The 26,366-nt window shown below is 36.2% G+C and overlaps 1 protein-coding gene across 4 annotated transcripts in view; it reads left to right on the forward strand.

Moving 5' to 3' along the window:
- Positions 1–26,366, forward strand: part of UTRN (utrophin) — a 356,268-nt gene that overhangs the window by 315,873 nt on the left and 14,029 nt on the right. For 3 of the 4 annotated variants that reach the window (XM_085216963.1, XM_085216962.1, XM_085216960.1), the window contains 8 exons: positions 4,902–5,038; positions 6,679–6,717; positions 6,961–7,026; positions 10,693–10,758; positions 16,618–16,776; positions 17,148–17,391; positions 23,698–23,806; positions 25,263–25,349. In XM_085216963.1, coding sequence (XP_085073089.1) covers positions 4,902–5,038; positions 6,679–6,717; positions 6,961–7,026; positions 10,693–10,758; positions 16,618–16,776; positions 17,148–17,391; positions 23,698–23,806; positions 25,263–25,349 — 907 coding nt within the window. The remainder of the gene's footprint in view (positions 1–4,901; positions 5,039–6,678; positions 6,718–6,960; positions 7,027–10,692; positions 10,759–16,617; positions 16,777–17,147; positions 17,392–23,697; positions 23,807–25,262; positions 25,350–26,366) is intronic. The other variant, XM_085216964.1, reaches the window with a different exon arrangement.

The raw sequence follows: 26,366 nt of genomic DNA on the forward strand, positions 1-26,366 counted from the left end.
CTTCCACAGTGTTTGCATCAGGTAGGAATTCCTTCATAATTTCAGAATAAGATCAGATAGTTGTGTATTGCTACTAAAGCCCAATCCATAATGCCCTTTAGTGTTCTCCTTAGTTTACAGTTTGGTTCTCTTGGTGCTGAAAATTGAAAAATTTATGATAACTATTTTGGTTATGTATTTTTTTCTGTAATTCACTGTAATCCTACAGTCAGAATCTAGCATCTAAATCGGGAATACTCTTAAGACCATAGTTTTCTTTTAAATCCAAGCAGAAATAGTTACTGCATCAGTTTTCTTTCTCCAAACTATTCTGACTTTACAACTCCTATATTCCATAGCAAAACCTTAAAAGCAATTAATTTGATGTAACATACGGATCTCAGATCAGCAATGCCAAAAATTTTATCATTGCAAGCTTGATTTCTGTTGAGATCCTGACCTCTGTGTCACTACACACACACCTGGCCATTAACTTGAGGAACTTTTTTTTTTAGCTTCTGTGCAAAATGGTGGTTGCAAAGGTTAACCTCTTCAACATGAGGAAATCAAAAATAGTAAAGATGAAATGGATTTGACATGTTGACAGAGAGAACTCTAAAATAATTCTTGGTGCATCTGAATACAGTTGGAATCAACTGACTGTATTTCACTTCAGGACATACCTCTCTCTTCTAGGAGCTCTCTTCTATGTTATTTTCCATTACATTTTGTTTGCAAATGGACTACTGTAAATTTTGAATGACTGGGTCCTCAAAAGAATCTAATGTGGTGTCCAAAGTAAATATTTTCCTAATGAATGTGTTTTTAATTTTAGTAATTTTTGTTGGCAGTTTACCTTGCAAAAGAAATGAGCATAATTTTATTATCCTAAAGATGCTCAGAACAGGATAAGAAAGATGTCAGAAAGCATTAGTTGAATTTTACTTTACCCTAGAGTGAAAATTTTGCTTCAGGCACAATAAAGCTTATCTGCAATAGTGCCTGCTAAGGCTCCTTCTCTAGGTAAGTCATCAGAAAGCTTAATGGCTACTGACAGACAGAGAAGACAGTTACATTCCTGAACATTAAGCAGCCTCGATGTTTTATAAGCAACTGACATAAGAAAGTCAGTGGTTTCATCTTGACAAGTTTATCAATTCACCAAGGGTGACACTTCACTGTTAACAAAATAGGGTTATTCTATGGGGGAGATTTAGAGAAAACAGCAAGAATGGGCTAATCTGAGTATTTTATATGCAAAACATTGCTTCCAGCTGTGGAGCTCAGAGACTATTACTCCTTTCCCTGAAAAAAAAAATAAAAATCATTGATATCAAGCAGCTGCTCAACATGCTTTTTTCTAAGTTTCTCTGTTCTGGTTGCTCAGCTAGCTAGCTTATATGATCTGCTACTCTTTTGCAACTTGTAAAATTCTGAGTTTAAAAAGTTGCTTTTGAAATTACGACTAGATTTCATAGCTCACAAAATTTGTAATGCCTCTTGGTGAGAAAGTGCTATGAAATGCCTCCATTTGAAAGTGATCAGAGAAAGGTCATCTTCATAGTTCTACACAGTGCAAACATCACTGATGCAGTAATGACAGATATAAATACATTTCTTGTGTCTTTAATAACCTGATTTTTTGTGGTATCTTCTTTCTTGCCTCTTTTGAGGACCATGAGATGCTATTTAAAAGTATAGGTGTGTTGCTGAATGGGAAGGAATGTGTAAATTTGAATATATGCTCAAGTTATTGGAGAACTGAGTAGTTCTGTATTAATTTAAAATATATGTGTGTGTGAGGGTTGCTCCAAAAGTAATGCTTCCTATTTTATTCCGTTGGTCCACAATGTCAGAGGCAGATGTTGGTGGTATAGCAGCAGAGGCTGAAGCTTTCCACTAATATTCCATTAGATTCTGTTACTGTGTGACAGATGACAGCAGAGGGGCAGTCTGACAAAATGACATCTGACATGGAAGTGCAGATGGAGCAAAGGTGTGTCACTGTATTTTTCCATGCAGCAAAAAGTGGCACCCATTGACATTGACAGACACTTACTGAATGTTTATGAAGTTAAAGTGGTGGATGTGAGCACAGTGAGGTGGTGGATGGTGCATTTCAGTAGTGGTGGCTGTTGTTTCCATGGAAATAAATAGGAGACATTTGTTTTGGAGCAATTGACATGTGTGAGTGTGAGATTTTTTTTTGGTTCTACTTTGACTTACAACTCCATTTATTCCTGGCTGTACTGAAGAGTGCTAATGCCAGTTTGTCAGTTATTTCATATATTTTCTTTGAGACGTTAAGAGAGTTTGTTAATTATTTATGTATGCCAGTCATGAATCTTAGTCATTCTTTCCTAAACTTCTGCATTTTTCAAGAACTAAGGTTTTAAATTGAGGCTGACAGAGTAGTCTTTTGCCTGAGAAGTTGGTTTGTTTTTTTTTTTTCTTTGCTTTTTGAAGTTCTTCTGTTACTATTTCTAGTACTTGTGCTATTGACCTATGTGGACCTAAGCCAAGATGTCATGACGCAAGGCGTTGTACAAGTCACCTGTTGTTTCTAATTTAATAGATAGATTCTACACAGCAGCTCCTGGCTATTCTTTTTCAGAAGATAAATGTTATAGCACCTCTCTTTTGGCATGGTTTTTGATTGGATTGTGTAGTGTGGCTATGGGTAAAAACATATGATAAATGCTTCTAAAAGTTATGTCTTCATCCTGTAAAAAAAGTTCTTCCGTATCTTCTCAAATTTCACTGGTTGTTATTATTTATAGTCCTCACTCAGTACATAGTAAAATTAGTCTTTTCAAGGAACTAGGTCAGACTGTCATACCAAGTAAATAGTACATCAGAGGAAAAGTTTGGCAGCCCACTGCACATTTATTTCTGTAATGTGTAGGTAGTATAACTTTCATTCATTGGCCTTGGGACAGAGTTCCCATCTGCTGGAGTTACTGTTGTGTGAGAAGCAGCAGCCCTTTGGACTTCACAGACCTTATTTGGATGATTCCATGCATGTAGCAGATGCTTTCTGAGCATGAATTTGTGAGCCCTCTCTGAATTTTACCTGTAATAAAATCTGGGGGTTCAAACGTTTCTTAATCCCAAATGTGCTGATTTTGTTGCTACTCATTAAAGCCAGATGCCACAAACAACATCAGTTTGATTATCTACTGTTTTTACTGCTACTCTGACCTGCATTACAGATTTTATAACCGCTTGTATTATACACATTAAACATATTTCCATATTCATGTATGGATTTTATGTTTTGACAATAGAAAATACAGTTGAAGAAAAGTTTGTCTGACCTGCTGCTAGGCCTTTTACTAATAATTTAACTAATAAGTAATGGGGAAAGAATTACAAAACTGAAACACCCTTAATTCTTTTTTACAGATATTCGTTCACTTTGGCATCTTTTTATGTTAACATGCTTCTCCTTAAGCAGCATCTGCAGAAATACAATCCACAGTTTGTTACAGGGTTTGAGCTGTAGACTGTGAAAGCCATGGCAAACCTGCAGCTAATACAGGAGGTGAATGGCCACTTTAGTTTTTTTTTTTTTTTAATTGCAGTTCCAAAAAGAAACACTGCTCCATGTGGTACCATTCTGTTTAAGTACACAGTTGTGTCTGAAAAACAGGAGTACTATAAAGTCAAATTGTATACTGTTGTTTCTGTCCACAGACATCTGTTATAGTCACTTTCACCTTCTATTGTCTCTTTCACCTTCCCTGTCTATTTTGCTTTGCATCCCTGCTTTGGAAGCAGCAATTAAGTAGCATTACCAAAGCAGTGTTGTCATTACTGCTGTGATTATTTCTAATTAAATAGATCCTTAAAAGCAGCTGTGCCAATTTAAATTCTGTTCTAAATTCCAGCTGTGGGAGTGAGATAGATAAGCATTTCTTGGTTTTGGAAAAGGCTACGTCACTGAGGACCAGTAGAAAAGCTTCTTCAGGGAGCTTTTGCTGGTTGTAGCTGGTAATTTTAGACTTGCAAAATCTTGGGGCTGATTTTCTTAGCAGCCTCACAGTGTGGTAGTAAGGAGGATGCTGTCTCGCTCTCTAGGTTTGTTACGTCAGGCGTGGGTTGTTCTTACCAGATCTGCTTCTGACTGTGCCTCTGAAAAACATCCATAGGATGGTTATAATTTTGTCTGCTGCAGCTATTTCTTGGCCCTGGAATGATACAGATAACTGTAAAAATCTGTAGGAAGAGATCTGGTAACACTAGAAAATTCTCATTAAAACTTGGCTCTTGCAGAAGAGAATGGTTTAGCGCTTACTGCTTCTATCCCATTACAAGGTTTTTCAGTTCAGGCATATAATAGCAGGCACTGAATATTTTGTGGCAATTTGTGAATATGTGGGGCTGTGTAAACAGTGTGGTCTATCGGCTTTTTTATTGTTTTTATTTTTATTTTTATTTTTTCAAAGTAAAGCCATTTCTGTTAGCTGTATTTTTTTCAGCAAAGCCATTGCAAGGCTTTTATTTTTTTCTGTGAAGGTGAGTAACAAGATTGATGTGCATGAGTATACTGTCAGAATTATTTTCAGTAACTGAGAGTATCCCCTTGTATCTGGCAAACTTTGCTCTTTTCAGTTTTGTAAGACTGTTTGTAAATGCTCAGCTTAAGACTTGAACCTGTTTCAGTTTTTCTCTAATTTATAAAGTAATTGGTAAATCTAGTGCATTCATTGCTAGAAATTTGAAGCCTTGCTGCTTTTTTCTAATAGAAGGGAGTTTGTAGATGCATTACCATTATTAGTGTGCTGTATTTCACAACACTAAAAAGACATTTTTAATATCACTAGCATTTTGAAGTTCTTTCTTCTTCCAGGAGAGTAGCAGCAGTATCGTTGTCAGTGCTATTTAGCAATGTTCAATTTAATTTCTTTTAACTTTTTAAGACAACATCTGGGGAAGATGTACGAGACTTCACCAAGGTGCTGAAGAACAAGTTCCGCTCAAAGAAGTATTTTGCAAAACATCCGCGTCTTGGCTACCTGCCTGTGCAAACAGTTCTGGAGGGTGACAACCTGGAGACGTAAGCTTAATTATAGAGCAAATGCTCTCGGCATTACTGGTCTGCTCCACTAAAAACAAAAAAAGTGAAACCAAAGAGTGGGCAGTTGTTTGCTTTGTTTGCAGATCTTGCCTGAGTTTGAAAAGTACACGTTTTTATTTTGATAAGTATTTGGCTATATAGCCATGTAGCAGTTAGTTTTGGAGAGATTTTAGTGGCTGTTTTAAAAAAAAAAAAAACTTTTATAACCTTCAGGAGACGGGAACCTTCTGGAACATTCCTTTTTATATGGTCATGGCTAAGTCCCTAGAGTTAGAAATCTCTGAGCTAATGAGGTTCCTACAAACTTCAGAAATAGAGGAGGACTGATAGAGCAGAGCACTGTCTGTTCTCCCCAGTTATTCACTGTGCTGACAGAAATACTCTACTTTATTTACTTAGGTGGTTGGTCACAGTCAGCAAAGGAGGCTCTTACATGAAAAAAATCAAGATATTTTAACAGGGCACCAGAAGTGGTTTCATGAATTGACTCCTTATGACATCTTGGAGTTTGTGGTTGCTTCTGCTTGCGTTGTCTAAACACTGCACCACTTAGTCACCACCAGCAGTCACTGTGGAACTTCAGCATATGTGCTCTGTTTGTGTGGCAAAGCCCAGTGCACTTGTCCATGCTCAATTTTGTGACCAGAGGATTGTGTGTGTTTTGGGTTTTTTTTGTTTTTTTTTTTTTTTTTGTTTGTTTGTTTTTTGTTTTGTTTTGTTTTTAGTAAACAAAACCCAATCATTATCAGTTTAAGAAACAGAAGGAAGTAATCTGAAAATTGGCATATCTGGCCTCTGTTCTAAGCATAATGTACACATAGATGTTAAATGCTGTTCACCAGAGCAGTCCTTGACTGATCTGTATTTAACAATATATGTCACAAACAAAGGGAAGCAAAAGTTTGCCAATAGTGCCAGGAATTTGAGTATCAAAACTGTAATCACAGGTTGGGGTGAAACTCTTTTGGCCTGTCATGTGGAAAATACACAGATAAATTGCCAGGACCATGCTGAGGAAACTACTGGTATGGGTTCTCCCTGCCTCAGGTGACAATTCTCAGTAGTATGGTTCTTGAAAAAAGTTAAATTGGAAATCCTAAATGCTTACCTAAGTGATAGAATACTATACAATATATATTTGCCTTAGATTATTTTTATGCAGTAGGAAATAACTTCTACATATAGTGGGCTGTTTTGTTGTTGTGTTTCTTTTTCCCCAGTATGTTTTTGTAAGAGTATTTTCTAGTTAGTTTAAAAGTATGTTTTTGTAAGAGTATTTTCTAGTTAGTTTAAAAGGAATGCTCCAATGCTTGAACAGTATTTAAACAAATTGGTTGTGGTTTACAAATTCCAGTTTAATCAGTAATACTGTTTTGGTATTCTTTAGAATGTGATTTTTAAGAAAATAAAGTTTGTAGCTCAGTTTCCTGTCTTTCCATGATACGCTGTAATATCTGTTGCTGTCTCTTTTCAATGTCAGTTGTTGCTGGTTCAAATAATGACTGGGTTGTTGGCTAAAATAGTATGTGTTTCTCTAGCATTCTCTTGCTTAAATGGCTCCAAATTTTGTTTCATAGTTTCTTTCTTTCTTTCTTTCCTTTTTTTTGTCTTCCTTACAGTCCTATCACTCTCATCAGTATGTGGCCAGAGCAATATGAGTGAGTATGCAGAATCCCTTTGTCCAGAAAGCTTGATAGACTACTTTTCTCTAAGCTGAATTGCTGCTAATCTGATGTGCATGAGCTATAGGGCATGGCTGACCCAAAGCAACAGCCCCCCTCGGCAATATTGTGAATTTATTTATTTGTCATCGGTCTAAATTACTTTAGAATAATTCTACCTACATCATGAATTGCTTTTGACACCAATAATTTTTTTTTTTTTTTTTTTTTTTTAAATAGCCCTTCTCAGTCTCCACAGCTATTTCATGATGACACACACTCCAGGATAGAGCAGTATGCTACTAGGTAAGAAACGCACAGACTGTTTCTCGCCAGTACACTGCATTTTGTGATTGATTCTTGCTGATTTTAATCTACTCTACTGGCTGGGCATTATTTATTAAAAAAGATATAATTCTCTGTACTCAGAAGTAAGTCAAACATTTTTAAATCATCAGCTTCTGAATACAGTCATATTAAATATAAAGTAGATGCTTTCAATCTGTCAACTGTCATACAAAATGAAAACTTGCAGAATTACTATATTATTTCTGAAATGGGCTGTTTTCCTTTTATTTTATTTTTGACTTTTGGGAATAAACTTAGCATGTTGATATATAGTTTCTCTCAGATGTATTTTAGAGCCAACTTTTCTTTCACTTCTGTGATAGGCTGGCACTATTCATTGCCATTGACTTATAGCAGAGGATATATTAATTAAGGATGTTTTACAGCCTTTTTAGGGTCACCCAAGACCTTTTAGGATATAATGTTTATTGTACAGAGTCCATCTCTGTGCTTGAGTGTTTCATTGAGCTCTCTTTTGTCTGTTTGGAGCCAATGAGATTTAAGCACTAACCAGAGCTACTCTTTCAAAAATAAGTAAAGACAATCTGCTTTTAGGCGAGACAGAAATTGATCCATATTCCCACAGGAACTGACTTGGTTTTGCTTTGGGTATTTTTTTTCTGTTGTAATTGATCTATGCATCCTACAAAAAAATGAACTTTTTCAGCTTTTTGAATAAACATTAAAATTTTATGCTCAAATTACCTATTTGCTACTGTAATCTTACTTATGGGCAGCATAAATAGAGCTTCAAAACAGTTTGTTAACAAACATCTATGTTACCTATCACATGATCTATTTAGAAAGGGAAAAATGGAGCTGAAACTGATGCTGAAAGATTGTCTACTGTCAGCCTCATCTCTTCCCTTTTTTCTCTTTTTTTTATCTCAACAAACTGCATTTTCATTCTTCCTTGAAAATATAGTATATTGTCAAAGTTGTAGAACTTGTCAGTTACTCGGAACATGTCATTCGTATAAATCAGCCAGTGTTTCTTTGAATCTATGACTTCTCACTGCTTTCACAATTGAAGACTATGGGTAAGTCTACCATCTGTACACAAAGAAATCAGAATTCTCTACAAAGATGTAAGAATTCCTTGTCCCTTTATGTCCTTTCTTCAGTCTGTAACGCCATAATGGCTGTCTGTGTCCCGATGAGGCTATAACTATGTACCCCATTAAGAATCAATGGAGATCCCAAGTGCTGTAAGCTGGTTTCCCTCTTCTCTTCCTCAAGTCTGCCCTTCAATTGATTAAATTTCTAAATGTGGACTATGCACTGTCTAGGGCTCTTTCGGGATGCAAAGCCCAACCTGTACCTGCTATGTGCGGAAGGTGGTTAGCAAAATAACAACAACCAAAAAACAAACAAAGAAATAAACAAAAATATATACAACCAACCTAATTTTTCTACTCATAAGCTATCTATAAGTTTTCAAGGTATTTTTCCTCCAGTAATAAAATCTACAAAATGAAGACATAATTTACTCTGTAGCTTTCATAATTTTTATTGTGTGCTTTTTAGGTGGATCTGCTACCATGAATATTTCACATATAAATTAGTAAATATTTTAATTATCCCAATCCTTTCATCTAAGCTTCTTTCAAGAAGTACTATGTTGGTGGAAAACCTGTTAGCCAATTAGTAAAGGATATCAGTGTTTTGAAATATTTGTTGAAAAGTATTCATAACTGTAAATAGTTACGCATACCACAAGTGAAACTGGCAGTAAACCTTATGTTTATGTGATTGTCTTTTCATTAGAGGAGATAACTAGGGCCAGTTAAAAAGACTGTAGCGAAAACAGTGTATTAGGGTTAAAACCTTTATTGTCACTGTTTGAAGAACATTCAAGTCTGTTTTCCGATAACAATTCTTATGGTTACATTGTGTTTCAGCAAAAATCCTGTGTTCATACAATACTTATCTGCAATGAGCTGCCTTTTTCTTCTGTGTCACCTCAGGGCTGCTTCTAGTACACTTTCTCAGCTTTCAGTTTGTCTCCCACCTGAAGGCATTTTGCAGCAATGGAGTTCCTTTCTGTCTCCCTCTCCTGTCTCTTGGCTCCCCATGCTATTCTGAGCAAACCCTCACTAAATGGTGTGGATTGAAAACCTGACGATAACAGTAGAATCTGCCTTTGCGAGATAGTTTTACTGACTTAGAAATTCAGGGAACACTGCTGTCTGAAAAAAATGCTTTACCACACACAAGGGGATATGAAGATGAGTTTAAAAATCAGCAATGTTTCATGAGAGTCTTAAAGATGCTGAGCTGAACAGTATTACAAAGACTTGTAAGCACCCTGCTTGTGCTTATTGCTTGCTAGGAGCTAGAGCTGCTTGAGATGGCCGAGAGCAGAGGTGGCTTGGATGTCTTGAGTCACTTAGCAGCTTTTCCACCCTTCAGTTGAGGGAGCCTCCCTTTAGGACACAACGTTGCCCTGACAGGCAAGATGATCAAGACAACTTCAACCTGTGCATGCTTTCGCTGATGCTCCTCAACTCTGAGGAATACTAACAAGCATACAGATGGGCAAACTTCTTCCGTGCTAAAAAAATACACTGGAGTTCATGGGGGTTTTTTTAGGTCTTTACCCACTGCATTCAAAAATAAAGTTGGAAGATATCTGTAATAATGCATATTGCACTTGCAAATTTGAGTGCAAAGTTTAAGATATCTTTACAGCAAAGGAAATACCTGTATTTATATGCACAGTGTCAAGTGTTTCTAGACTCTTATATGTCTTACATAAATAAAATGTATCTTCCCTAGAAAGCTGAATAGATAGAAAATTCCTGAAATATAACAGAGAGTTGTTGTGGTGCTGGTGATAATTTTACTAAAGTGAGAAATGCTTATGTGCAGTAGTCCAGGTTCAGGCGGAATTCACTATAAATCGTAGTTTCTTTCATGCTTTTACAAAAGCAAGCAGCCTTCAGGGTAGAGATGCGCACAACTGGAGAGATGCAACATTTTATATTTCCTACATTCTGGAGCGAATTCCTTCTTCTGCTTTCTCATTGGTTAAGTACTCCGGGTTTGCAGCCTATCCAATACTTCTAATTCCCTTAGCGGATGTGCCTTCCCTGTTTACTACTTGATTAACCCCTCCCTTTTCTCTTCCTCTTCTTGTTTAGTTTTTATCTATTATGGTATGCTGATATAACATCTTGTAGTTAACCTTATCCTCTGGCTATTATTCAGACCATGGAACCAGTTTGTACCAGTACTTCTCCTGAAGTTTCTCAAAAATGCTGATCTTCTATTCTGCAAACAGGAATTTATTGTATCCAAGCTCTGCAGCACTTCTTTGACGTCACTACATCTTATTGTTATGCACAAACAGCATTTCTTTCCCCACACTTAGATACAGAACGTACGCTTGTTGTTTGTAGCTTAGGAAGTAGAATTAGTTCATTGTAGCATAAGTTTCTCATAAAAGTTCTCTGAACTATAGGGTTTTTTTTTTTGGTGAGCAAATCTACGTATTTATTCCTATTCATGTGTACCAAAGTTACCGCATCTGAGCTGTTTCTAAGCAGAAGTGATCTTCTCAGTGCCTCTATTGAAACTGTTCAGCACAATCTCTGAAAGTCATGGTCTTTCCCTGCCTTTCAGGCTTGCACAAATGGAAAGGACCAATGGCTCCTTCCTCACAGACAGCAGTTCCACCACAGGAAGCGTGTAAGTAACTCTTGCTCATTCAGGCTGCTAGGAACCTTGGTTATCGGTGTAGATTATAATCCTTTGTAAATTGTAACACGGAATTTAGCTCCAGTGACAGCAACAAATTAGTATGACCCCAAGAAGAACTGGCTAAATTTCATTGTTCCAAGAATCAGTTGTGTAAATGGGTGATTCTTGTTTGGTGAAATAAGGCAACCCTACATTTATCAGCCACTCCACTTCAAAAATGAGGAAATTTCGTATCACTGGAAAAAAATCACAATTCTGTTGTTTCTATTTTGTGTTCTTTTCCTGCTTTTATCATAGTATAAAAGAAAAATTCTTTGTCAAAGTAGGCAGTGGAATGGGTCAATAATTTTTGCTACCTCCCAGAACAGTTTTATTCATTGCAAGAAAATGATCAATACTGCAAGCTATACAGAAGAGTTTTGCTATTTCTTGCTTAGGTATCAGTTTGCTGGCTACTGATTCATGTTTGTAGTCGGGAATTTAAACGTAGTCCTACATAATTTTATCAAAGCTGTTTTCCTTTTTAATTATGTTATGTTTTTATTATAAAATTCTTTGTTAAAATGAATTGATGAACCTGAAAAGCATAAAATCCTTTGAATTATTGATGAATTAAGTACAGCTTTTTTGGTGATAAAATACATTGATGTTTTAACCTTCCTGTGTTTTCTGTTCTGTTAATTAAATCAGTGTAGTGGGACCCTGCCTCTTCACAGTTATTAATTAATAAAATAAACCTTTTTTTAAGGGAAAACAAATTAGTTAGAAAATGCTGTTATTCTCAGTATACTTTCATTTACTGTTTTAAAATCTGACTATGAAATTACCTCCAAATTTACTAATAATGTGAGATTTTAAATATTCTGCTTCAAAGAAGCACTTGTGATAAGCTTCAAATTCTTTTCTGTTTGATAAGCTCTACTTATATAAAGCTAATTTTTTTCCTCCCATGTGTAACTGGGAAACCAATGGCAGAAGTGCAGCCAAACCATTTCCTTTTGGTTTCCTAAAAGAAAGAAAAAAAAGTACTGTTGTTTGGTAGGGAAAGCTGGAAACCTGAAAGCAGCAAAATGCTTATACACTTGATTGAGTTGTAATTTTGGATTCAAAGAATATACACATTTGAGACAAATAAACATGATAAGACCAAAGAGCCATCCATTCTAATAGTAACATGAGATGTATACATTTAATTTTTATTGGCAATTCAGCTGCTGATTTTTAAATGTAATTTTCTTTCTCACCTATAAAAATATTCTTTGTTTTAAAAAGAGGGGTGAACATGCTGAATGTGTGTATAAAATTGGTAGAGAGACTTTACAAATTTGTGTCTCAGTCCTGTTGTCAGAAGAGAACTATTACACAAGAAAATATACAGAAGTTCAGAGGCCAAAGAGGACAAAAAGAAACTGTTTTACCCGGTGATACTTCTTTTGTTTGTGGATAACACTGCATATTTCTGTTAAGCTACATGTAGAAGTACTCATAAAATCCTTAAGAACTGTCATTTAAAACTTATAATTAAATTATTGTAGAAAACGGAAGATCCTAAACTTACGATGTGTTAAATGTTACCTCATAAGGTCAGGATCCCAGTTTCGTTCATAATTCACCTACAGGGAGAACATTGGGAATCTAGTTTTGTAGCTCAGCTCTATTTTTATTGTTTGACAGCTTGATGTTAAAATATGCAAGCTGTAATTGTTCTGTATAGACTGAATTAGAAGGAGCAATTTGAAACTTCGACGTGCATTTTTCAGCTCAGAGGCAGTAAACCTGAGAAAAATCTCATTTTCTTATATTCTTTTGAAGCTTTGGGAGATTTTTGATGATTTTAAAATCAAATTCTCTCTTTGAAATTGGAGTTATGTTCTGTGATCTTTATCAGTCCTCAGTAATCCCACAGCTTACTGTGGACCTGTAACAGAACCAAAGTTGCACTTAGTATTGGAAGAGCATTTGCTTTAGCCTTGTCAGGTTAGCAAGTTAATCACTAGTAAGTTTAACATACTTCATTCTTCAGAGTGTACGTGTAAGAATTTTTCTTCATTGAAGTATAACCACCAAGGAAGACTAAGGAGAGAAAACAAGGAAGCTTATGCTGTTGGTTAAATATCGTGAGGTTTCTTTATAGAAATGAAAAATAAAACATTCTTCAATGAAATATCTTCTTTTTTAATTAACCTCTTGTCTTGAATATCTTCATGATATCCCTTAACTCTTTAGGGATTTCTGCACTCCACTAGGATGTGAAAATTCTACTAAAACATGTGTTTTCCTGAACTGGAAAAGTATTTGTAGACAGCAAAAATATATATATTTTTGCTGTAGTGTGTCCATTCTGTTAACAACAACAACAACAATTTATCTAATGTTTTAATTTTCTGACATAACAGCATTAAAGACTTTTCATAAGGAGAAATGAAGACTTTTCAAAAAGAATGTGAAGTGGTATTCCCTGCGAAAAGCCGTGCCTCACAATTTGACAAATCACAGTGTAGGAAAATTAAAAGACAGAAGACATTTTTAGAGAAACAGGAGAACGTATTTCTCTTATTCCTGTAATGTATGAACCATCCTAGCTAGCCCACACTGAAATTAATTGTGCTGGACAATAATATGAATTGTTAGTGTGTAAACGTGAATGTTTAGTAGCTGGTTTTTTTCTTCTTTTTTTTTTTTAAACGAATGCCTTTAGTACCAGTTGTTTTAGTTTCTGCGGTGCAGTTGATGGCACTTTACAGTCAACAGAAGATATTTTTCTTATTAAGGAGCTGTGCACTCAGGTGCAGGGGTAGGAGCAAGCAATGAACAACAGTGATACATAGAGCTGGCACTGCCACTCAATGTCTTATGAGTCAAAATAGAGTCCCAGTATATAGTATCTAAATACTTTGACATGGTGTAAATGGTTAAAGGGCAACTTGTCATAATGAGGAATTAGCTCCAGATTAAAGTTAAAGACCAAAACAGCATTTCAGAGTACCTTCTTGAACCTGCTCTGAATATTTGGCATCGCATCAGTAGGCCAAGGTATGCTTTATTTGGACTAGAATACATGGTGCTTGATATGAAAAGAACACTGCTGGAAAAAGGAGGATAATGGAGGAAGGAGAATGGCAAATATACTCATCTCTTACTATCTAAAATCTTAATCAGGTAAAATAATAAATAATAATAATAAAAATAATAAAACTGGGGTGCATTAAAAAGAGCGTGGCCAGCGGATCGAAGGAGGTGATCCTCTCCCTCTACTCTGCCCTGGTAAGGCCTCATCTGGAGTACTGTGTCCAGGTCTGGGCTCCCCAGTACAAAAAAGACAGGGATCTCTTGGAAAGAGTCCAGCGGAGGGCCACAAAGATGGTGAAGGGCCTGGAGCATCTCCCCTATGAAGAAAGGCTAAGTGAACTGGGTCTGTTTAGCCTTGAGAAAAGACGACTGAGAGGGGACCTGATCCAGGTTTATAAATATCTAAGGAGTGGGGGGCAGAGCGGTGAGGCCAGTCTCTTTTCAGCAGTGTGTGGAGACAGGACAAGAGGAAATGGCCAGAAACTGCAGCATAGGAAGTTCTACACAAATGTGCACAAGAACTTCTTTACAGTGAGGGTGACGGAGCACTGGAAGAGGCTGCCCAGGGGAGTTGTGGAGTCTCCTTCTCTGGAGATATTCAAGACTCACCTGGACACCTACCTGTGCGACCTGGTGTAGGAAACTTGCTTTGGCAGGGGGGTTGGACTCGATGATCTCTGGAGGTCCCTTCCAACCCCTACAATTCTGTGATTCTGTGAAACTGATGAAAAGTGGCTGTCAGGAAATATGAGTTTTTCTCTCTACAACTCAGTCTTGATGAAGGAAAATGATGTGCAGTGTTTTTTGTCTCTTGCTCCCTTCATGCATGTTTTGGAATCAATCTGTTGAAACTATTTATCCAGAGAGAATAGGATATTTCAAATGCCATTTTCATTGGCTAGCTTTGTTGGGTGTTCTTCTCGTTTGAGGTGTACTTGTTTCAAAATTGAACTTCTGGGATTTTCACTGCTTTCTTGTATGATGGAGTGCTGAAAAGGAACTGCAGTCTCTACTCTTGAAATATTTTTGTGTAGTTCTGCTTTTTTCTTGAAGTGTGCAGAGTCTTCAGAAAAATAACTACCAAGAAGACTAAGGAAATTATTTGGATGCTGTGTTTTTATTTTGGTGACCAAGTGCTGTCTCCAACTAATTCTGATGAATAAAGTTCTGGATTTCTCAAAATTAAAGTATTTCCATGCCATAGAGCATATCTCACTCCTTTCAGTTGTAGGTCATTGTGAAGCCCAGTGCCGGAACTCCTGTGCTACTAGTGAATCTTAATTACTAGTGAGCCTTAATTACAGTCATGAGATTTTATGGTGCAGATTTAAGTTGCTGCTAATTGAAATAGTAATTCTGCAAGTTAGACTAGACTAGTGGTAAAATCATATTTTTGTTTTAGAAGACTGTTTTTATCAGATTTACCATTAGGACATGAAAAAGACTGCTATCATTTGCAAGATATGATGCCTTAAAAAAGAACTGTCAATATTCATTCTGTCACATACAGATTCTGAGGCTCTAAGCCAATGAATGAGGAAGGAATTGAATTTTTTCTCTGGACTTATTAACTGAGAGTCCAAAATATAACATTGTCTGGAATCCTTCTTAAAGATTGTATTTATCTGTTTTGGTGTCACCTATAGGACACAACAGAGTGAAAAATATGTAAGTATTCCCACTGTAAATTCTTTATTAAAAGTGGATTATATGCCTTATTAAAAAATGAGGTTATACCTAATGTAAAATCTTGACAGAATTGAAGTTTTAATAAATTCAAATATAATAAATCCAACTTTGCAGAGCACTATTAAAAAAAATCTGTTTCAAATGACCTACATAGTTGCTTATAAACTAATTCATCATCTTAAAAAACAGACAGTATCTTTCTGATGCCTAATTAAAATAGGCAGACTAAACTACTTTATTGGACGGACCTTCCCTGACAACGTCAACATTTCTGCACAGAAGAAGCTTAAAAGAAGTTACACTGTATCATTTAAAGTAATATTTAAATAGTGTTTTGAAACCTGAATGATAGAACTTTGTTTCTTTTCAGTATCTGCTTTAACACTGCTGCTTTGCTTGCTGAAGGTGTTGATGTTAAGATACTATCGCTTTCCTGCTTATTGCAGCTGTTTCAGTTTGCATTGTGGGAACATCCTGCACGTTTCAATGGACACACAATGTGTCATGGTGTGTAAAGCCCCAATAGAGTTCACATCACTTTGGAAAAAACTTGATTATAAGGAGTGGAGTTTTTGGTTTATTTTGGTTTGTCTATTTTTACTGAAATAGAAAAAGGATGGAGAAGTGCCATGGCATTTTCATTATCACATCAGAACCTGGTCCAAACTTAATTAACTACACTTTTTATGTTTTGTTTATTTTTTTTTTATTTTTAAGGCATTTCAAGTAAGTCATTTGCAGTTTATATTCTCAGGTTTGATTTTCACTATTTCTGAACCACCAGCAGCATTTGTTCTTCATGCATACAATAAACTGTTGTTGTACACCACTACTAATCATTTCTGTTTTTCCTGTGCATTGTGTATTTATAAGCTTTTGTAGTATTTTTAGAAACAATTCATAAATTTGAATACAACTTGCTGAGATACACATCTAACATTTATACTTTAAAATCTTGCAGGCTTATTTCGTACTCTTAGTCCTTTCACATAAACAAGCAAATGAAACCCTTCAGCTTGACAAAGTTGTTTGTTTATGTAATGAATGTGTTTTTGCTCTGTCTTAATCTGCATTGTTGTATTGCTCCAGAGAGGATGAGCACGCCCTTATCCAGCAGTATTGTCAGACACTGGGAGGAGAGTCACCTGTGAGTCAGCCACAGAGTCCTGCCCAGATACTGAAATCAGTGGAAAAGGAAGAGCGAGGAGAGTTGGAACGCATCATTGCTGACCTTGAGGAAGAACAAAGGTGTTTCATAAGCATCCTATTTAGTCTTTGAATTGTCAATTCATTGTTTGAACTAAGTGTATGCCATGTATTGTTGTTGGAGAAGATGAGGAGAGATGCATTTAGGAGTCATTATTACAATGATTCCAGGGAAAAAAAAAATAAATCAGCCAAGGCATGTCGTGCATGGCATAACTTGGTTAGGTAGAGGGGACGAGTCTACAATAAAACAGCATAGGTTCATTGTGTAGAATTTTTTCATAAACTACGTGTAAGACATTGTCTTTGAGCTACTAATATTCTCTAGTTGGAGGTAATGATAGCATAATTTGATCTAAGGATGTTTTTATTTTAAATTATTTACATTATCATTCTTCTCTTCAATATACCAGGAGTCTGCAGATAGAATATGAGCAACTAAAAGAGCAACATCTTCGAAGAGGAATTAACCCTCTTGCATCACCTCCTGATTCCATTGTTTCACCTCAGCATGTTCCTGAAGATGCTGAACTCATTGCTGAAGCTAAACTTCTGAGGCAACATAAAGGTCGCCTGGAAGCAAGGATGCAAATTTTGGAAGATCACAATAAGCAATTGGAGTCCCAGCTTCACCGTCTGCGTCAGCTACTTGAGCAGGTGAATGTGTACTCATGTCTGTCTTTTCTGGCAGGTTACTTCTGCGTGATGGATTTCTCGGTGGTGCAAAGGTGTTGGAATTTAACCGTAGATATTTTCACTGTTGATTTGCTCTGTTGCACTCAGTTATTTCAAGGGTGAAGAGGAATTTTTCCTGCTCTGTTCTGAGCTACTGTGAATGTCAGATGAGCACAAAATGATTTTAAGTGCTGGAGTGATTATGGTAACTTAGGAAATATACACATAAGTTCAACATTTTTTTCCAAGTTTAAAAGCAGAGGGAAGAAAATATGTATTTTTCCAAGTAGTGGTACCAGTCACAACCTGTATTTGACTTCAGTTTTTCTATCTTTCCTTAAGTTATTTCATTTTGTTGCCAGAGTCAGTCACTGAAATGTTTCTTGACATAACAAAGACAGATTGCCAAAGATATTTCTAATATGCAAAAGAACAAGTATTTCTATTCAGAAGTCTAGTTCTTGAATAGCATGTTTACACCTATAAGCTACAGCAAAACAGTCTACTTACAGGCAGGTGTTACATTCAAGAGCCTTTTTGCAAATGCTAGAGATGGTACAGTTTCTTTGTTGGAGGAGGAAATGTTGATCATTTTTGAAGAACGTGCATATCTAGATACAAAAAAAATAAAATGGCAAATTCTACAAAGTGTTGTTAGAGATGTTAGCTTGTAAAACATTGTGTGTGGAAGCTTAAATGTATGAATCTTTTCCCAGAAGTAATCATGACCATTGGGTCAGAGTCCTGTAAGGCAAAGAATTCCTACCTTCCTCGAACTGGATGATTGGTTGTATGATTAGAGGATTTAACTAAGCTAAGAAACAGGCTGCATAAAACAAGTATCAGGATGATGTAAGTTCCTGCTGTTGATGATACCATTACTACAGTGATGAAGATGTTGTTGTTGTTGTTCCTCTGGGTGACTGGCATTTTTCTAGGTAGTCTTGGCATCATAGCACTAGGATGCATTTGTTCCAGTGACTTCCCTACCCCTCTAGCAGAATATTGTTGTTGTTGTTGCTGTTAATCTAGCATATTCAATCAGTGTTTGAGTAGTTTACATATTTAATAGGGTAGACAATTGGTGCAGCTGTTGATAATCCTTCATGATGTATCTTGGCAACTATTGCCAACACTAGGTGCTTTGGAGAAGACTTTTAAACTTGTAAAGAAACTGTTGTAGAATGGAAACACAGTTCTGCCAAAACTACAGACAGTTTAGCGTAGTGCTTAAAGCATGAGAATGTTCACCCTTTAATTTTTTTTCTAATGTGTCTGTAGATAATCTAATTAATATTATATTTTTGTAATCGAGTACCTTTATAGCATTCTTAACAAGATCTTTTAAGATATCCATATGCGTTGTGCTAGTGGGCAGTGGCTTTGAGGAAACAGCAATATTTTCTTCTTAGCAGTTCTGCCTCTGGATTTCTTTGAGTGTTCTGCAACTTTTGGTTTCTGGTAGGGTAAGGTAGAACAAAAAAGATCTTTTGAAATATTTTTTATTTGTTTAAACCACATTTGCTCTACACTTGCTCTTTTGCTTACCATCCACCATCCCCCTCTTCTGGGGAGTCATGCTAGGCTTCTGATTATTTCTTGTGCTCTTCCCAAAGATATTCCTATTTCTATTCTGGCCTCTTCTAAAGGAGTATCTGGTACCAAGTCAAGTATTTAAGAAGATCTGCATTATTGCCTTTGTAGCGTATCTGTGATTTTTCAATATAGTTTTCTAAATACATCATTACTGTATGATTTTGTGTTCTTTTGACCTGCCACTAAGCAGTTTTTTTGCAAGCTGTCTCCAAGGATGCTGAAGCTATTTTATTGAAGGGCCTTCAAAAACTTAAATAATTCAAAATTTCAGAGTGTGTTCTTTGGAATTTCTTTATGTCAACATCAATACAGTTTTGAAGCAGCGTTGAGTTATGTTATTGTCCTCTTTAACTTTCTGGAAAAATGACCGCTCTTCAGCATGTTTGTTTTAATGTCTAGGCTGTTCACAGTGTGTGAAAGTCTTTTCCTCTCTCACTGCTTGGGAAAGACTATTTCAGAAGCCAGCTGGAGATCTAAGTTTATTTATTTATTTCCTTTGTTTTTGTCAACTGTCCCAATTACATTTTTAGTAGATGTAAAAAATTCCTTGTCTTGTTAATGAGATAGGATAATCTTCCATACAAATTATCTAAGTCCAAATGTCAAAATACTCAACTATGTATTTCCTTTCGTAATAATTACTGGTGTTAAAGGACACCACTGCCCATCTCACAACACCTTCTTTGCTGTGATTGGCATTTCATGTTCTCTGTTTCTTTTCTTCTGTCAACAGCAAAGCCCTTAATTTCTCTTCTCCGTTCTGCTTCCTGACTGTTTTTTATGTTAATAAAGTGCTACTGAATGTAAAGTACTGAGACCTCTTTGTCTAAGAAATATGGGTAGAAAAGTAATGAAACTTAGAAACTCCTACGGTAAGTTAGATATATATCACAGCGCTCAAAGTCATTCTTTAGAGAGCACCTTTAGCAGAAAAGTGCATGCATCCTCACTGCACATTTGCCTTCTTCAGGTCACAATTCTGAGGTTAACACACTGTTTTTATTTTAGCAAGCCCAAAGGATTGGTAGCTGTCACACAGTCTTGTCATTTTGTCTGCCTGATTGATTATAGTGCCAAAGCAGAAGGTGAAACAGAATTTGCTTGTGACAGCTTTGATACTACCATGTTATGTTAATAATATGGAAAAAAAAAATCCATTTTCACCTTTATTTTATACAGCTATTTTAGATACTACATGTGCAAAATAGAATTAAGACCTATTATGAAGGGCATTTAAAGTCTAATTTGATTTTTCTTTCTTTCTTGTCTGAACAACTGAAAGCTGTTTCATGCTGGATTTGATATTGAATTTAATGGAAGTTAACACCATCTGTCAATGGATGTATGGTAAAATTGTAAGACAAAGTATATAGGGGGTGCAGCTCTCTCTCCTACTAAAAGCAGAGGATCTTTAGCAATAGAGAAATGGAGAGAGCTTTGTGTTCTTTTTGTGACTGGGAGAATAAGCCAGGAATAAGAAGGAACATCTACAGTGAATTTGGAAAAGGAATTAGCCTGCTTCTGAGGTGTTCTGTAGCTAAGATGTTTGGGAAGTATTTGTTTAAACAATGACGACAACAGAAGTCAGGTGAGTAATGAGTGTGACTTATCTGACCTTTAAGCTACAGTTGAGGCTCTTCCACAGGAAATAAACCAGCTGGAATCGCACAAAAATTTATGTTGATCCAAATTGGTTAAAATAAATATCTCCCTTGAGATACTTTAGAACTGCAGTATTAAAAAGAAATCCCTCAGTTTCAGAATTTTCTGCAGAACTTATTTGTCCCTTTGTATCTTTATTTAGTTGTATGTAACAAAAAATAAGTCACCTCCCAGAAATTGTATTATTAAGTTTTGATTCCACAAGTTCTTGGTGCTCGTTATGTAGCCTTAGAAAAGAAACTATGGCTTTTCTGCAACTCCAGTTCTTTCCCATTAAAATTTGGGTTATCTCTCATTAAAGCTGTTAAATCGTATAAATACATGCAGCTATTGCCTCAATTATTTTGCATTTAATTTCGCTCAGTATCTGATTAAGGCTATTCTTCCACTGCCAGTGCTCTTCCTCTGCTGCTCTAAATCCCACTATTCATCTGCTGATCTGTATGGTCTTGACTTTGTAAGAAGAGGATTTTGGTTTTGTTTGGCTTTTCTTGTTATTGTAGTCATTAGGAGTAAATACTGTCTAATGAGAATGAATTAATTAGGCATTGGCCTCTGATTAGAAAGAAGTGTGTTTAAAAAATAAAATAAAATCCGACTGTGATTCTGACTGCTATAGCAACATATGATAGGTCAATGTAAAGTATTCCAGTATGCTTTATTTGATCTCAGTTAATCCCCTGTTAGAGTCCTCATACTCTGTGTTGTTTTTTTCTTTGTCATTTGCAACAGCACTGCTAAGTGACAATAAATAACCTTCACTACTAATTTGTCATTTAAGTTTGTAGGCGTCTCCTTTGTATCCTAATTAATCTTGACTTTGCAGTGTCTTGCTATCCTTAGTCTAGCCTTTGTGTTACTGTACTGCAGTTTACTGTCAAGTCCAGCACTGATCTTCCTCACTCAGTCTTCTCTGCATCATTTATGCATGTTTTCTGCTTCAAGAAGGATGGAAATCCAGTCCAGGTACAAGTGTTCATTTTGGATGACTCAGATCCTCTCTATCCATCTCCTAGTGGTGTGGACAAACACCTATTCTACCACTGAAGCTACCTTTGTTCTACACTGAAGTAACTTGTAACCTTCAGAGGGGTTACTTCATCTCCTTAGCTCTAAACTCTTCTTGAACAACAGTTGCTGTACAGAATTTCCTGGGATTAGTTACCCGACTTAGTGTATTTTAAATCATTAAATTCATTTTACCTAGACCCTGTAGCTGGGCGGAAGCCTTATACTGAATAGCAAATGACTTAAATATTCAGTAGGCATTTACTGCTCATACTGATGTCTTGATGGTAAAATCCTTGCCTGATTTGAGAGCGTTTCCATTTTTCTTTGTCTTCTAAGTGCAGAGCAATCTCTCTTGATTTATTCTTTTAGTCAAATTTGGAAGTTGGTATTGTCATAAGGAAAGAGAGATGAGATTGGGAAGAGAAAAACAGATTTGCCAAATGCTCAAGGGAGCATTTCCTTCTGTGTCACACCATAGTGTGTGCAAGAAAAGGTATCTCTCATTGTTCAACAATTTGCAGTTTCTTGTTGAAGGTTGTTTTTTTTTTAACTTAAGGAATTGAATGTTGCTGTGAACTACCAACGAGCAAAGTTGTGCACAAATGAGCTTTTGTGTCAGTTCCTTCTGCTATGAGCCTTGTAGATGTTCTAGATACTTTTCCTTCTCAAAAAAAAGTCTTAAAAATAATTTTTGCATGGCTTCTGCATCTACTTTTGACAGATTTGGATAAATAATCTGCTTATTAAGCTGTTTGAAAGTAATTTGATGATTTGCAGTCAAAAAGATAAATGATGGGGGCAGCCATTTTGGTGAAGATTATGTAATAGCCTCAGATATAAATGTTGTTTCACGTGCTTCTGGCTTTTCAGAACAGTCATTTTTGGAGCTTGAGTATTGTGTAACACTTCTTCAAAGGATTTCTTATAAAAATAAAAGAAGAGAAAGAGGTAGAAATACCTCTGCAGGGTTCCTTCCAGTATATCTGAGTTTTATAGTGAAGTCTTATAATCTTTTCTTGTTTTGCATCCACATATATATACATATATGTACTCTCAACGACACACATGACTACAGCTATAAATGACTACAGCACTTTGATGTTTGTAGGAATCCAGAAAGATTTGCCTCAACAGTTTCAAAGTATGGAGACTCCTGTTCATAGTTTTCTGCAAATCATATTGTAAAATTTGGGGATTCTTGCCAATCTGAGTTTTCCATACTGTTGAGAAACAGCAACAGCAGGAGTGGTGGATGGTAGCTACTACTTTTCAGATTTAAGAGTTCTCCTGAATCTGGCATCTTTGTTTGGCTTGGTTGTGAAATAAGTTTAGCAAAATAATTTCTGGATTGAACTGATGCTATTAAGCATGATCAGTCACCTTAGCCAAAGCTTCTTAGCACAGCTTAGCTGGCTGTCTTATGTGTGTGCACATATGTATATGTACATACATACGTACATACATATATCATAGCATCATATTATGGCCTGGGTTGAAAAGTACCATAGTGATCATCTAGTTTTAACTCCCCTGCTATGTGCAGGGTCACCAACCACTAGACCAGGCTGCCCAGAGCTACATCCAGCCTGCCCTTGAATGCCTCCAAGGATGGAGCATCCACAACCTCCTTGGGCATCCTGTTCCAGTGCATCACCACGTATGTATGCATACATATTGAACCCATTAATAACATTGCGTAGTTTTTAGGCGTAGCTGGGTTGAGAGCCTTGTCAGGCTATTTGGATTGTACTTAAGAAATTGTGCTTCTTTGTCACACCACTCATAGGTGAATATCATTATTAATTAAGGTGACAACTAGAATGTTATAAAATTTATGCTTAAGCATGATTTTATTTTTTTTTAATAGGTTGTTTTGTTTTGTCTTTCTGATAGCTGTATAGACCTAAGCCACCTTTGAATACTTTGAAGACAAGGTGGCAGGATGACCATATACAAGCTCACACTTAGATTATGTAGATATCACTTACCTAAATTGGCATTTCACTGTCTCCCATGTAGCCTGAGTCAGACTCCCAGGTTAACGGTGCCTCCCCTTGCACTTCACCCCAGCATTCAGCCCTTGGCTACCCGCTCGATCAAGAGACAAGCTCGCAGTTTCATCAGGCAGGTGAGTGTCTGGTCAGGTAACGTGCTATGTGAGTCTGTAGACGAATACTGGATGGTTTTGTTTGCATATTTCTGAAATCATTTACCAACAAAAACACACAAAAAGGAGATGATCTTTGTCCAGGAACAACGTATATTGCACCTGGAGTGCTGCTTCCTTGCACCTTGCAGCTGCTTTTAAGTATCACAAGGTTCTGAGTGATGGATGTCTATCACAGTTTTTTTTGTTCTGGCTGTTCTGAACTACTGGGCTAATGTCCCCTGCCCTGGGAGAACCAGATTGCATTGGAATGAAATGGCCAACAGCTGTTTGTCCTACAGTATGTGCATACAGCCAAGTAATCTATCAGATACTGGAACAAATGTCCAAATGCATGTGATTGAAACTTCCTGATTGCTGCTTTAAAAATTCTGTGTGTGCCTTCCTTATTCTGTTACTTTGACCCCAACTCTCAAAGGCTTCATATCTTTAGGAATTATTTAGTATTTAATAGTACAGCCTCTGCACATCAGGGGATTTCTCACTTGAAAGATTATTTTAAATTCTCCAATAGCAAAACTCATTTATTCCACCAGCAATTAGCAGAAATAATTACAAACTATTAAATGTTCAAAAATAGGAGAAAAAATAACAGATTTTTCTCCAACTGTCTAAGTGTAATTTCCTCCCTATTTTCCTTTTCAAGCCTTTGTTTCATAAATTTAAGAAAATTATGTTATTTCTGTGGAAAGCCAGAAAAACATTCTTTTGCATACTGGGAAGTTTTCATTCAGCATTGACGTGTGTTTTCATTGTAATTTGTCTGAAAAAAACATGGGACTTCTCTGAGTCTGATTTAATGCAATGGTAGATTTATAAGCGATGCTGTCTAATTACAGAGCCAGTTGTACTCCCTAACCATTCCATATGCTAATTTTATGCAGCACTTAAAAAATACCACAGCAATGAGGATTTTAATACTAGTGAAATTGCTGGTGCATCTTGAATAAATGCTGCCTAAAAGAGACTTATTTATTTATTTATTTTAAAATATGTTCACTCCAGAAGTTAGGTGACAAGCTATCTGACACAAAAAGTAAAGAACATAACTGAGCAGTTATTGAGCATAATCCCTCCATCTTGTTAACCTTTTACTTAACTGTAAATTCTCGTAAGCTGCATCTTGTTGATAGTTCCTTCCAGTTAAATTTTGGGTGCAGTGATTGTGCTTTAATAACAGAAAAAAATATTTATGCTGCAAATCCGCAATTTAACTTTCATTTCCTCTCCCAGACCTGTCTGTTACCAGTGACAGTTCCTGCACATTAAGTTACAGATGCTTCAGCTAATGATTTCTGATGAAATGTAAAGCAATATTCAAATGGATGATTGGATGAGAATGCCTTTAAGAATACTGTCTTCTTTTTTTATTTCCTTGTTACTAAATTAATTGCTTTCTTTGTTGTCATATCTGCAGATGACTTGTTAGTTCCACCTCATGATACCAACACAGATCTGACAGATGTTATGGAGCAAATCAACAGCACATTTCCAGCTTGCTGCTGTAAGTGTAACAAAATACCTCTCTGACAGTAGTAGTGAATTTGAGGTGATCTTATGAAGAAAAAAGTCATTCCCATGGTATCAACTAAGAAAAGATCTTCTGTCTGATATCTTGTCAACATATACAAGTTACAGAACTCTGTTCTTTATGGTTACTCAATATTCATTCTCCCATGCTTATGAAGGGAAATTAAAAAACATTCTTGTGTTTTAAATTGAAATTATTTGCAATAAGAAAAGCCTTTTGCTCCATTTGGAATTTTCATTTGTGTCTGCATAAGGGAAAAAGACACCTACAAGTCCATTTCATGTTTATGTAAAATCTACGTAGAGCCAAGGTGAATGTAAATTCAGAAATTTTCAACACTGCTTCTATAACAGAAATTGAAAAAAAATGCCATAGGCTACAGCAGGGACCATAGCCCAGTGCGGATTCCCTGAAGTAATTATTGAACTAGCTACTAAACTAATTGGCCAGAAGAAATAACTGTTAATGCAGCACGTAAGACCATTCCTTGCTTAAGTACATTGAAAGTTAATATTTTATTCAGTGTCTATTAAAGTAAAATCAAATAGCTTCATATGCATGGCTTCTATCAGCCAACATATGCTTCTTCTGGCACTGTTCCTTGAAGAATGTCACTGCACTTGGAAGAATGAGTAGCTATCTTTCTGGTTCAATCAGTACTTCATACAGACTGTTGTTTTATTGGTTTTGGCAGGCATGGGTTGAAGTGGCAACTTGGTTATTTGTCCTTTTTTTTTTTTTTTTTAATTTATGCACATACCTTTATCTTTATCTTCAGCTCTTCTACTTTAGCAAAACAGTAGTGAAAGCTGATACATTCTTCCATATTCAACAGTTCTCTGCAATGAAATGTAGTAATGATGGTTACTTTTAAAAGGCACAAGTGAGAGGGAGGTGTTAATGTCCAGTCCTTTTTTTTGAAACAGCAGAGCTCTGCCCTATTCTATGTTGTAAACTCAGTGAACCTAGTTAAAATACCCCTTTAATCTC

The sequence above is a fragment of the Meleagris gallopavo genome, chromosome 2 (assembly GCF_905368555.1).
Source record: "Meleagris gallopavo chromosome 2, MGAL_WU_HG_1.1, whole genome shotgun sequence".
NCBI classification, from domain to species: Eukaryota; Metazoa; Chordata; class Aves; order Galliformes; family Phasianidae; genus Meleagris; species Meleagris gallopavo.